Source organism: Vulpes lagopus, chromosome 9, assembly GCF_018345385.1.
Source record: "Vulpes lagopus strain Blue_001 chromosome 9, ASM1834538v1, whole genome shotgun sequence".
In the NCBI taxonomy this organism is placed as follows: Eukaryota; Metazoa; Chordata; class Mammalia; order Carnivora; family Canidae; genus Vulpes; species Vulpes lagopus.
In genome coordinates, this window is record NC_054832.1 from 64,125,809 (window position 1) to 64,138,349 (window position 12,541).

Here is a 12,541-nt window from a genome sequence, read left to right on the forward strand (position 1 = left end):
TCCAGGGTCACACCCTGGGATGAAGGCAGGCGCTAAACAGCTGAGCCGCCCGGGCTGCCCTAATCATTCATCTTCAAATACTCTCTGCACTCTTTTTTTTTTTTTTTTTTTAAGATTTTATTTTATTTACTCATGAGAGATACAGAGAGAGAGAGAGAGAGAGAGAGAGAGGCAGAGACACAGGCAGAGGGAGAAGCAGGCTCCATGCACCAGGAGCCCGATGTGGGATTCGATCCCAGGTCTCCAGGATCATGCCGTGGGCTGCAGGAGGCGCTAAACTGCTGCGCCACCGGGGCTGCCCTCTGCACTCTTTTTAAAAAAAGATCATATTTGTTTACTTTAGACCTTTATTATTGCATGAGAGATAGCAGGGAGGGGCAGAGAGAGAGGAGGATAGAGAAGCTGAGCAGGGAGCCTCCCATGTGGGGCTCTATCTCATTAACCCAGAGATGTGGACCTGAGCTGAAATCAAGAGTTGGACACTTAACCAACTGAGCCAGCCAGGCACCCCTCTCTGCAATTCTTATTCACAAAGTCCTCTTTCTGCCCTTTGAAATACCTTCTTCATGAGCCTTTGAGAATAACTCCTTTTTGTCCCCAGTTACTGCCTGATACGGAAAATGAAAATGCTTTCTGGAGTCAGGCAGGTAGTATGTCTCAAGGGGACCTGGTATATGATATTAGAGAGTAAAATGCTGGCCACTGTGCAGAGATGTTCACATTCAAAAAAAAGTTGAACTGTTGCTGGCCAAACAAAAATGCATGTAAGCCAAGTTTGGCCACTGGCCACCAGTATGCACTCACTTCTTGGCTAACTCTCTCCAATCACTAAGCAGCTGTGCTGTAGTGGAAAGAGTAAGGGAACATGGAAGGAAACCTTGATTTGAAGCCCAGCTCTGCTACTTGCTAGCTCGGTGGTAATAATGATGATAATAATGTTAACCTTCCCAAGTTAAACTTTCTCATCTGTATAATAAAAGCAATACTCCCTATCTCACAGGATTGTTTTAAAGATTAAGATAATATTCTTAAGAACACCCACCCTACAACAAGCCCTTAATAAATATTTCATAGCACCTGCGATACTTATATTCTTGTGTTGTTTTGATTGATGACATGCTTTATTCTACCTCTATTTATGAACAATTTGGTTGAACCTATTTCTTCTGTCAGACTCTGAGTTCTTTTGGGTTAGAGATAGCCTTCTGCGTCCCTTTAAGTTCCTACAATACGTATTTCAGTAACTAAGTCCTTTGTATGTCCACTCTGACCTTTAACAAAAGCTTGTGACACAAAGTCTGATTGGGGGATGAATCTGGAGGAACACAGTCAACTCTTAGTACAGATGTGTATTTCATATAATATGTGGCTGGGGAACTTGGGTGGTTCACTTGGTTAAGTGTCATGATCCAGGGGTTTTGGGATTGAGCCCAGCATCAGGTCTCCCTGCTCAGTGAGGAGTTTGCTTCTCCCTCTTCCCCTTGTTTGTGCTCTAATAAATAATCTTTAGTTTTTAAAAAAAGTATGTGGCTGACTTATAACAATCACCAAAGTGAAAAAGTTATGATTCCCTTCTTTTACCAATGTAAAAGAGAAAATACAATGATGGTTGTTCTCTTAAGTGGATGCGTCTTGCTTTTGCATTTACTAGGTTTGCTAACAGCAATACAGGAATTTTAGAAGCATCATATTAGAAATTTATGGGAGAAAAAACGGTTTCAGTTTTAGCTACATTTTGACAATTTAGAGAGAAGTAATGCTGCGATAGTCATGGTAGAAGAGGTACATATCAGAGCAGCTACTATTAGGGGCTCAGTTCATTTTCCCATCTGGAATACTGAGACAAGAAAAAGAACTAATAGGGATCTCATAAAGTTCCTGTGAAAGTTACTAGATAAGTCATGGAATTCTGGGAGAAGAGGAAGGAAGCATGTTATAGATCTCACGTAAGCATTACATCTCATGTAAGCAGGTTAGAAACTTTCCGCACTCCCATAGCCTTATAAGAAACCACGTGTCAGGGACGCCTGGGTGGCTCAGCGGTTGGGCACCTGCCTTTGGCCAGGTCGTGATCCCGGGATCTGGGATCGAGTCCCACAGCGGGCTCCCTGCGATGAGCCTGCTTCTCCCTCTGCCTGTGTCTCTGCCTCTCTCTCTCTCTCATGAATAAATAAATAAATCTTAAAAAAAAAAGCCACATGTCATATTTTGTCCTAACAAAGTTTTCTTACTTATGCCCTTACCCATGCCCTCTAAATACATGTAAAAAACGAATTCACATATTGAACTTGGCATGGTTAACATCATTGCTCCTTTGTGAACTTTCTTACTTTCTGAACTTTGCATCTACAGACTTGTTAATAAGTGATTTGTAGGTTAAATGACCTAATTTAACTCTAGAATTGACTGAAAACTTAACTCCTCTCCTTCCCCCTATTAACTATGCTTTACACCAGAGTATTTTTTTTTTTTCCCTCTCCAAAGTATCATTCTTACAACTAGGGGAACTATAGTAACAGATGGGTTTAAATGTCAGATTTAGTTTGGGAAGGATGTTTCTAACTAATCAAGGTTCCACGTAGGGACAATGGATCAGTCAACTGGACTGTGCATGACAAGCTTTAGAGGCTACCCATTTCCTCAGTAGGGTAGGAAGTGGTTATTTTGTCAAGTATAATTCAGAATGACACATTCAGATGCAATTTAAAAATATATATATCACTGTTCATAAGTATTATCACTAAGGAAAATTTGCCTTGGTGATGTCAAAACATAAAAGTGCATGCCAGTGTACATACTGCTGTCATCTTTCATGTGCTCTGAAGCTTTCATAATTAAATTCTTTGGATTTTGTATGAGGAAAATAAAATTTCACTGCAGGTGTAACTTCGCAGTAACAGTAGACAATAATTTCCACTTAATGGGCACATTCAATTTCTCAACTTATAAACACTCAATTAAAAACCAGTTCTATCACATATGTGGTTACCACGAAACCACGGTCAGAATATAAACAAACAACTTTTCCTGCATGCATTACGAAAAACTTTATTGAAAATTATCTCCTTCAAGATAAGTAACATTGGTCAGAATATAAACAAACAACTTTTCCTGCATGCATTACAAAAAACTTTATTGAAAATTATCTCCTTCAAGATAAGTAACATTACCTATCTTGTATGAAGGTAACATCATTTTTGCATGAACCAGGAAGAATTGGGTGAGAAAATAACATTTGAAGAATTTCCCTTTCAAACCTATCACTTCTGAAGAAAACTGTAGACAATAATCAGGGTGAAAGTCAGTTCTAATACCCTTTAGGAGTGTCTTACAGATGGTTCATTTCAAAGCATCAAATTCTATTTACTCAAAAAACCTAATAAGGTAAACAATTCCCTTGGCAGCTGCAGAAGACTCAAATGACCTCATGGACTGCTCTGATGTATCTATTTTGTGCCAAATGTTTCAGAAATTTTGAGACAGTTCACTTATCTAAGGTTTCAGAAGGCAAGAATTTCCAGAATAAGTGAAAGGGGCTGACTGTACAATAATAACTAAAACAATACTGGCTTTCTATGAACGTATCAATGTGTTTTGCATGAAGAGACAGTTTCCAAGTAAACAATAAAATAAAGCTCTGCTGCCTTAAGGATAAACATCTTTACCACTTCTTGAGTCACTATGAGACTCAGAGGCCTAACAAAAGGTCTGAGCTTAACAGCTCTTTTCTTTTGTAGAAACTAGTGTAAAAAGCACTCTCTGGTTCTGAAATACACTGATGATTTGACCTTGGGCAAGACACTTAGCTCCCAGTCTGTTTCCATAACTGTAAATGCAATCAACAATATCTGGTAACATATTACCAGATGGGACTGGTGGGAGAATGAAATGACATACGCGAACTTATTATGTAAATTATAAAGCAATAGTAATGGGAAGTTATTATTTTATATAAAATTGGGCCTAACTTTTCCTGCCTATGTTCCTGTCTGTAAAATGGGTAAGGATTGATCTGAATCCTAACCGTCTGAATGCCTAACCGTCACTTACTGGCTGTGTGAACCTGAGGAAGTAATTTCCTTTCTGGACGTGTTTTCTAACAAGGTTATTATGAAGATCAAATGACGGCGTGTATGTAAAAGCTGAGACAGAAATATATTAATAACTTAATAATTGATAGCTGGAGAGGACCAGAAGGAGCAAACTGTATCTAGTGAAAAGGACCTGTATGTATATATGACTCTATACGTACCCAAGGTATTGTCATTTGTAAACTGTAAAGACGCACAAGGAACTAGGAAACAAATGGCGCCTCAGTGACCCTCAGCAGAGAGGGGGAAAAAAAGGCAGAAAAGGGGATTTAGGCATCTCAGTGGTTTGGGATGGAAGTAGGAATGAGAACAGAGAAGTGTGGCAGAAAAAAAGACCTTAAGAAACACTCAGAGAATCAATTCATTGTTTTCCCCGTTTCTTTTACGACCTCCAGTCTAGATTAGACCTTTCATTCAACTTCCCAGCCCGCCATATCGCTGGACATTTATTTACTGTACCTTCTTCACTGAGAGCCTTTCATTCCCCTCCCCTTCTAGGAGTCGTGAACTTCAGACCCTCCGCTTCCGACACCCATTCCCTTTAATTCTGTTTTTACCAAGCTTCCCTGTAGCCTTCTCTCCGCCTAAGGGGGAAGTGAGGCTAAACGCACCGCAGAGCATCCTAGGAAATGTGGTCTCTCGTTCTCTTTTGCTTGCGCCCCAGAATCGGGAAGACGACAAAGGAGATCCAGTTAAAACTACAACTCCCGGCAGGCAACGTGAGTGACTATCTTCCTTTCTGCCCCCCTCCCTATTGCCTTCCTCTTCCTCCTCTCCGCGGGTGCCGAACCTCTTGGCCTCACGGTACTTGTAGTTCTTTCTGGATCCGAGATCCTAGCACTCAACGACCGGGAGAGAGTCTGCAAGACTCTAATTCCCAGAGGGCAGAGCGGCAGCTGCGCCTGCGCACTCTCAATGAGGGCGTGTATGTCTGTGTGTCTGAGGGGAGAGAGAGAGAGCGAGAGTGAGTGAGTGTGAGTGCTGGGTAGGGTGGTGGCCGTTACGTTCGGGGCAACGGCTACGGCAGTGGAGAAGTAAGAAGAGAAACAACGTCCGGCGCTTCCGCCTTCGCTTAGGAGGAGGAGGAGGAGCTGGTAGGGAAAGGAAAGTGATTCGCCCGGGGCCTGGACTAGAGAGAGTCGGGCTGGTGGGGGTCTGGGCTATGAGCCTTTGAGGGTCGCTTGGGACGCGGAGCGAGACACGAGAGCCGAGAGGTATGTCTCAGCCGCCGCCGCCGCCTCCGCTGCCGCCGCCACCTCCTCCCCCTGAGGCTCCGCAGACTCCGCCGTCCCTGGCGGCGGCGGCTCCTCCGGGGGGGCTCTCGAAACGGAGAGACCGGAGAATCCTCTCCGGGAGCTGCCCGGATCCCAAGTGCCAGGCGCGTCTGTTCTTCCCGGCCTCCGGTTCTGTCAGCATCGAGTGTACCGAGTGCGGACAGCGGCACGAGCAGCAACAGCTGCTGGGGGTGGAGGAGGTGACCGACCCGGACGTAGTGCTACACAACCTGCTGCGGAACGCTCTGCTCGGGGTGACAGGGGCACCCAAGAAGAACACGGAACTGGTAAAGGTGATGGGCCTTTCTAACTACCACTGCAAATTGTTGTCGCCCATATTAGCTCGCTATGGAATGGATAAACAGACAGGCAGGGCTAAGCTTCTCCGGGACATGAACCAGGGTGAACTGTTCGATTGCGCTTTACTAGGTGACCGCGCCTTCCTCATCGAACCAGAGCATGTTAACACGGTGGGCTATGGCAAGGACCGCTCCGGAAGCCTCCTGTATTTGCATGACACTCTTGAGGACATCAAGCGGGCCAATAAAAGCCAGGAATGCCTCATTCCAGTTCACGTGGACGGGGATGGACACTGCTTGGTGCATGCTGTGTCCCGGGCTCTAGTAGGCCGGGAGCTCTTCTGGCATGCCTTGAGAGAGAATCTTAAACAACACTTTCAGCAGCACCTGGCCCAGTATCAAGCCCTGTTCCATGACTTCATTGATGCCGCTGAATGGGAGGACATCATCAACGAGTGTGACCCTTTGTTTGTACCACCTGAGGGTGTTCCTTTGGGCTTGAGGAACATCCACATATTTGGTCTTGCCAATGTATTACATCGCCCTATTATTCTGCTAGATTCTCTCAGTGGCATGAGGAGCTCTGGTGATTATTCAGCTACCTTTCTGCCTGGGCTCATCCCTGCAGAGAAGTGCACAGGGAGAGATGGCCATTTGAACAAACCAATCTGTATTGCATGGAGTAGCTCTGGTAGAAACCATTATATCCCCTTGGTAGGCATAAAAGGGGCTGCTTTGCCCAAATTGCCTATGAATTTGCTGCCTAAAGCATGGGGTGTGCCTCAGGACCTTATTAAAAAGTACATTAAACTTGAGGAGGATGGTGGTTGTGTTATTGGAGGAGACAGAAGTTTGCAGGATAAATACTTACTTAGGCTTGTTGCTGCTATGGAAGAAGTTTTCATGGACAAACATGGTATCCATCCTAGTTTGGTTGCTGATGTCCATCAGTATTTCTACAGGAGGACCGGGGTGATAGGAGTTCAGCCTGAAGAAGTCACAGCAGCTGCTAAGAAAGCAGTAATGGATAATCGCCTTCACAAATGTTTGCTCTGTGGTGCCCTTTCTGAACTTCATGTTCCTCCAGAGTGGTTGGCTCCAGGAGGGAAACTGTATAACCTGGCAAAAAGTACTCATGGACAGCTGAGGCCTGACAAAAATTATAGCTTTCCCTTGAACAATTTAGTTTGCTCATATGATTCAGTGAAAGATGTTCTGGTACCAGACTATGGATTGAGTAACCTGACAGCTTGTAATTGGTGCCATGGCACATCAGTGCGAAGGGTCAGAGGAGATGGGTCTATTGTATATTTGGATGGGGACAGAACTAATTCTAGGTCCACTGGTGGCAAATGTGGTTGTGGATTCAAACATTTTTGGGATGGTAAAGAGTATGACAATCTACCAGAAGCTTTTCCTATTACTTTGGAATGGGGTGGAAGAGTGGTCAGAGAAACAGTATATTGGTTCCAGTATGAAAGTGATCCATCTTTGAATAGTAATGTTTATGATGTTGCAATGAAACTTGTTACCAAGCACTTTCCAGGTGAATTTGGGAGTGAAATCCTAGTTCAGAAAGTTGTCCACACTATATTGCATCAGACTGCCAAAAAGAATCCTGATGATTATACTCCTGTAAATATAGATGGTGCTCATGCCCAAAGAGTTGGAGATGTACAAGGACAAGAGTCGGAGTCTCAGCTCCCAACTAAAATTATTCTTACCGGACAGAAAACAAAAACTTTGCACAAGGAGGAGTTAAACATGAGTAAAACTGAAAGAACTATTCAACAGAATATTACGGAACAGGCTGCTGTAATGCAGAAACGGAAAACAGAGAAGTTAAAACAAGAACAAAAAGGGCAGCCCAGGACTGTTTCACCTAGTACCATTCGTGATGGTCCATCCTCTGCACCTGCTACCCCTACCAAGGCTCCCTATTCACCAACTACTTCTAAGGAGAAAAAGATCCGAATAACAACTAATGATGGACGACAGTCCATGGTTACACTTAAGTCTTCAACAACCTTTTTTGAACTTCAGGAAAGCATAGCCAGAGAATTTAACATTCCTCCATATTTACAGTGTATTCGATATGGCTTTCCTCCTAAAGAGTTAATGCCACCCCAGGCAGGAATGGAAAAGGAGCCAGTTCCTTTACAGCATGGTGACAGAATTTCAATAGAGATTCTGAAAAGTAAAGCAGAAGGTGGTCAGTCTGCTGCAGCACACTCGGCCCACACTGTGAAACAAGAAGAGATTGCTGTTACTGGTAAACTATCTAAGGAACTTCAGGAGCAAGCTGACAAAGAAATGTACTCCTTGTGTCTTTTAGCAACATTGATGGGTAAGATCATTTTAATCTAGATAGTATTTCTTAATTGTGATTATAATGGCGCTGAGTTTTTCTGTTGTCTTCGTGAAAAAGTCTGGTCATCGTAAAAACTCTTTGATTATATATGTATTTTAGGAGATTATTTTTTCAGGTTTTTTGTTTTGTTTTTGTTTTTACAGTTAATGGATATATGTTAGCATGATTCTCTATTGAGTAAATGTTTAGGACAACATAACTAAGAAAGTGAAAGTAGTCCCTTAACTGTCACCAGATTATTTAACTATAACTTACTGTAATTTTTTAATAGACTTATGATATATATCTATTTAAAACCTTTTAAAATGTTTTCCTCCCTGGGCTCTCTATTGAGTCTGCCCACTTTGTCCCTTTTTCATTTATTTTTAAATTTTCTTTTCCTGCATGTCATGTGATTTCAGGACTTCCTGTTTGATGAATTGCAGTTTCTGGTGTTTATATTCTCACTGCACTCCCACCTAATAGTCTCTGTCCTCCATTTCCTGTTCTTCCTTTCCAGAAGTTCATCACATTTTTATTTGTAATTAGGATTTCTGTTTAAGTAATTTTCTTGCGTAGTGACTCTCTGCCATCAATTGTAACTATTATAACTCATGAGAAATACAAGAAACAGAGGTAAATGCTTAGGAAGCATTTCTTTTTAATAATTCAGCATAAATTAAAAATATCAACCAAATATATAATCTAAAGCTTTAGATGATGTTGGGATATGATCCAATGGTGCACTTTTAACATTATTTTCATTTGCTTAATCTTTGTTTTTAAAATCACTCTTAATATGCTTTACTAAGGCTTAAGGTAGAATTAAAATTTATATTACATATTAGAAGAGCCTTATTTTTGCTGAGATTAGAGGTTTTAACTGGAAAAGTGGTCTGGGTTTTGATTATCTCTTTTAACAGTAGTAAATGTCAGTGAATTGGGCCTTGACCTACCAAAATGAAGATTATTTATTCCTGGCTTGTTAAATTTGGCTCTAAAAGACCTGTACACGTTTGTAACTTGATATTGATATTGCTGGTTTTATTTTGGCAGATATAGCCATCAAATTGGGGTATATGTCAAGAAATGTACTAGTTACTTTGTGTATTTCTGTCTCTAAGTTTTTAGTTTCTTAGAGACTGCATTAAAAAGAGGAAAGATTGTGTGATCTTTGGAGTCAGAAAGGCCTAGAATTTGAATCTTGGCTCCAGTACTTATTAACATAGTGATTCAGGCAAGCTGCTTAACTCCCTAATACTTTAGTAGCCTCTTCTCTATAAAATACCCTTTGTAGTTGGTACATAGGGCAACAATAAAATACTCCCAGAACTCTGGGAATTAAATAACATCAGCAGAGAATGGATAAAATTAGATATATGCAGAAGGTACTTTAAAAACTGACAATCCTCCAGGTCAAAAAATAGGAAAGAGAAGGTCTTCCTCAATCGAAGATTAACTTTTGAGGATGTGGCTCATCTCTTGTCTAACCTTGGATGCTCAGTTCCTAGTATAGTGCACAGCAGATTGTAGGCACTTTGAAATGTTTTTGATTGGATTAAATAGATGACATTACATGTCTAAAGAAAGTCTGTGTCAGCAGAAATGGAATGGATGGTCAGCATTGAACATTGAAAAAGTTGAAAAGCAGAATTTGGCACTGTTTATACACTGCTGTACAAAGGGAAAAGATACATCATCCGGGGTTCATGAAAATTCTGGTAACTAGAACGGTAATCTCTAGGGGTAGGAATATTTCATCAGTCCTTACCATAGCCTGGCTGAAAGAACTGTATCCCTTTAGTGATTCTATATTCATCTTCTGAATACTCATTTAACTTTCTGTTATAAGTATTAATGTACAGCTGAGAGTGCAGATGAAGATTTCATACACCTAGAAGGTTGTGTTCTCCATTGTAGATAAATAAATTGGCAAAGGTGAGATTATGATCAGTACTCTAAGTCTGGTCAGCATAATAATATATTTTATAATGAAAATTAGTAAAATATATTCTGGTTTATAATTAGTCACTTCTTGAGTTTAGTTTGAGGTTTTTGGACCTAAATATCTGAATGCTAGACTGTGGACTGCAATGAGTTCAACAAGGTGATGTCTTCCTGTTACAATCCCTTCCATCTTTGCCTCTAACATTTATGTTAACTGCCCTATAAATCCACACATATCTTTAAATTTTCTATTCCTAACACAAAATTTGAGCATAAAAAGAGTATTTTATTAATTTCATACTGTAGCAATAGAGAGATTTTTTGTTATAAAGTACTAAGAGTGCTAGGCCTGTAATCCCTCTATTAAACTTTTTTTTTTTTTACCTCCAATTTTCTTATAACTGTATTTGAATTATGTAGAAGATAATCTTTTTTTTTTCTTTCTTTTTTTTTTTTTTTGAGAGAGAGAAATACGAATTGGGGAGGGGGACAGAGGGAGAGGGAGAACGAATCCAAGCAGACTCCATGTCCAGCACAGACCCCAATGAAGGGCTCAATCCCATGACCTCGAGACCATGACCTGAGCCAAAATAAAGAGTGGAACACCCAACTGACTGACCCACCCAGGTGCCCCTAGAAGAGATATTCTTAATAAAAGTGATGTGTTGATAAAAATGTCAATTTGGGGAGATATTTAGATACACACAGACATGCACACACATGCATATAACAACCTATGTAAAGAGTGCTGGGGAACTATTGATATTTAGTTGGAGAGGGCTGGAAAATGGAAAATGCAGTGCTTATTTAGAAAATTGCAAATTTCAAAATGCAGAAATTACTTTGTGAATTACCAGATATGAATTAAGCTACTGATAGGTTAGTTTGGAAGAGTTCATGAAGCCTTTTGCTCTTTGAATAGCTGGCTGCTTCTCATTTAGTTTAGGCTTAAATACCACCTTAAAGAGGCTTTCTCCTGACCATTATCTAAGGGTTTGAGAGACCCTCGCTAACTGCTTGAAGTAGATCGCCTCTAGCATTGTACCCTGTTCATTTCTCTCATACCCTCTTACAAGTTTTTGTTTTGTTATCTTATTTGTTGGTAGTAATTAATTTGCTTACCCCACTGTATTATAAACTACACAAAGGCAGAGATGGTAGCCTGTTTTATTCACTGATGAATACTTTATCAGTTAGTACATGGCTTGGCACTTACTAGGTGCCAAATAAATGCTTGCTGAATGAATGAATGCAAATTTTTTTCTGCAAAATGAGTGTTTTGCTATGAGCTAGAGATTGTGCTGGAGATATAAAAATGAATGAGACACAGTCCTTGCCTTCTGTAAACTTACCTGCAGGATCTCAACTGAGGGCATTATAATTATTATTTATATCAACAGGTGCGTCAGTCTTTTGCTCAGTGTGAACATTCATGGACATAGTCACTGTGAATATAGATGATAGTTTAAAATGAAATAATGTTCTACCTGTAGTAATTCACATTTTAATCTGCTTTATCCAGACTACTTGGAGGTTATTGAACAATTTTTGCAGACTATTATCTTCATTATTTATATGTGACTAACTGACTCTGGCATTACAAAATATGTTATTAAATTTTCTCTTAGATCATTTTTTGGTGGATTTTCTGTGTGGTAGCATGACAGATGGTGTATCATCCATCATAAATTCTAGGCTAATTTCTTTTTTCATAGTATTATATTGCAATAAGTTTCTAGTTAATTTTCTTTTTCAAGAGATAAGACAAATTTGCAAAAAACAGAATCTGTCAGTTTGGAGTTGCTTTAACAGAATTGAGCCACTTGTGATATTTACCTCACTTCACTACAAAGGTGAAGGAATTGAGAAACTTACTTGATTTTTATATATTTTTTATTTTCCTAAAAGGTGCATATAGATACATCTTCAGATAAATGTATATTATACATGAATTTATACTATCATACTTTGTTTTGTTTTTTGTTTTGTTTTTTTACTATCATACTTTGAAGATTAAGTTAAACATTGATTCTGTTCCTTTATGTACTCAACTACTTTGACACCTTTTATATTCCTTCATATTTTTTTAATTATAAGCTAATATTTTTAAATATTCAAAGAATATGTTAGTTGTCTTTAACATTTTTACTTCCTAGAGAAAATCAGACTGTATGTATGTGTAAACATTTAACCACAGGTTTGTGTGCATGTATATGATAAATACATCTTTTAATGCTAATTATGCTAAAAGTCATAGGTGCTGGATACTCTTCAGGGATTCAGTCTAAGGAGAGAAACAGACATGCCTTTCTTAGAAATGGTTTTGACTATTGATGAGGTAGCTACATTTTTAGATGGGAGGATCTGTAGGAAGGTTGGAGAGATGGCAACAATTATTTCAGCTAATGAATAGCTTTAGAATTATTTCTAGTAGAAACAGTTGCATGTTCCTAGTTTAAATTTATATTTTGGTCAGTTTATTTTATGATCATAGGTACTTCAGATTTTATTTTAAGCATCTTGCAGGGAGTCTTTAAAAATATATTTCTTTTTTCTAAGTGTATTTGTTTAGTAATCTCT

General features: G+C 39.7%; 2 protein-coding genes across 2 annotated transcripts in view; one reads left to right on the forward strand and one right to left on the reverse strand.

Annotated features, from left to right (window-relative positions):
* The window catches only part of LOC121498550 (serine/threonine-protein kinase Sgk3), a 171,263-nt gene extending 166,587 nt beyond the window's left edge, over nt 1–4,676 (reverse strand). The window contains exon 1 of the mRNA XM_041768557.1: nt 4,551–4,676. The gene's annotated coding sequence lies outside the window, so the exon portion shown is untranslated. The remainder of the gene's footprint in view (nt 1–4,550) is intronic.
* A 364-nt stretch (nt 4,677–5,040) lies between these two features.
* Nucleotides 5,041–12,541, forward strand: part of VCPIP1 (valosin containing protein interacting protein 1) — a 29,589-nt gene continuing 22,088 nt past the window's right edge. Inside the window, exon 1 of the mRNA XM_041769033.1 lies at nt 5,041–8,011. Within this exon, the coding sequence (XP_041624967.1) occupies nt 5,308–8,011 (2,704 nt within the window). The 5' untranslated portion in view covers nt 5,041–5,307. The remainder of the gene's footprint in view (nt 8,012–12,541) is intronic.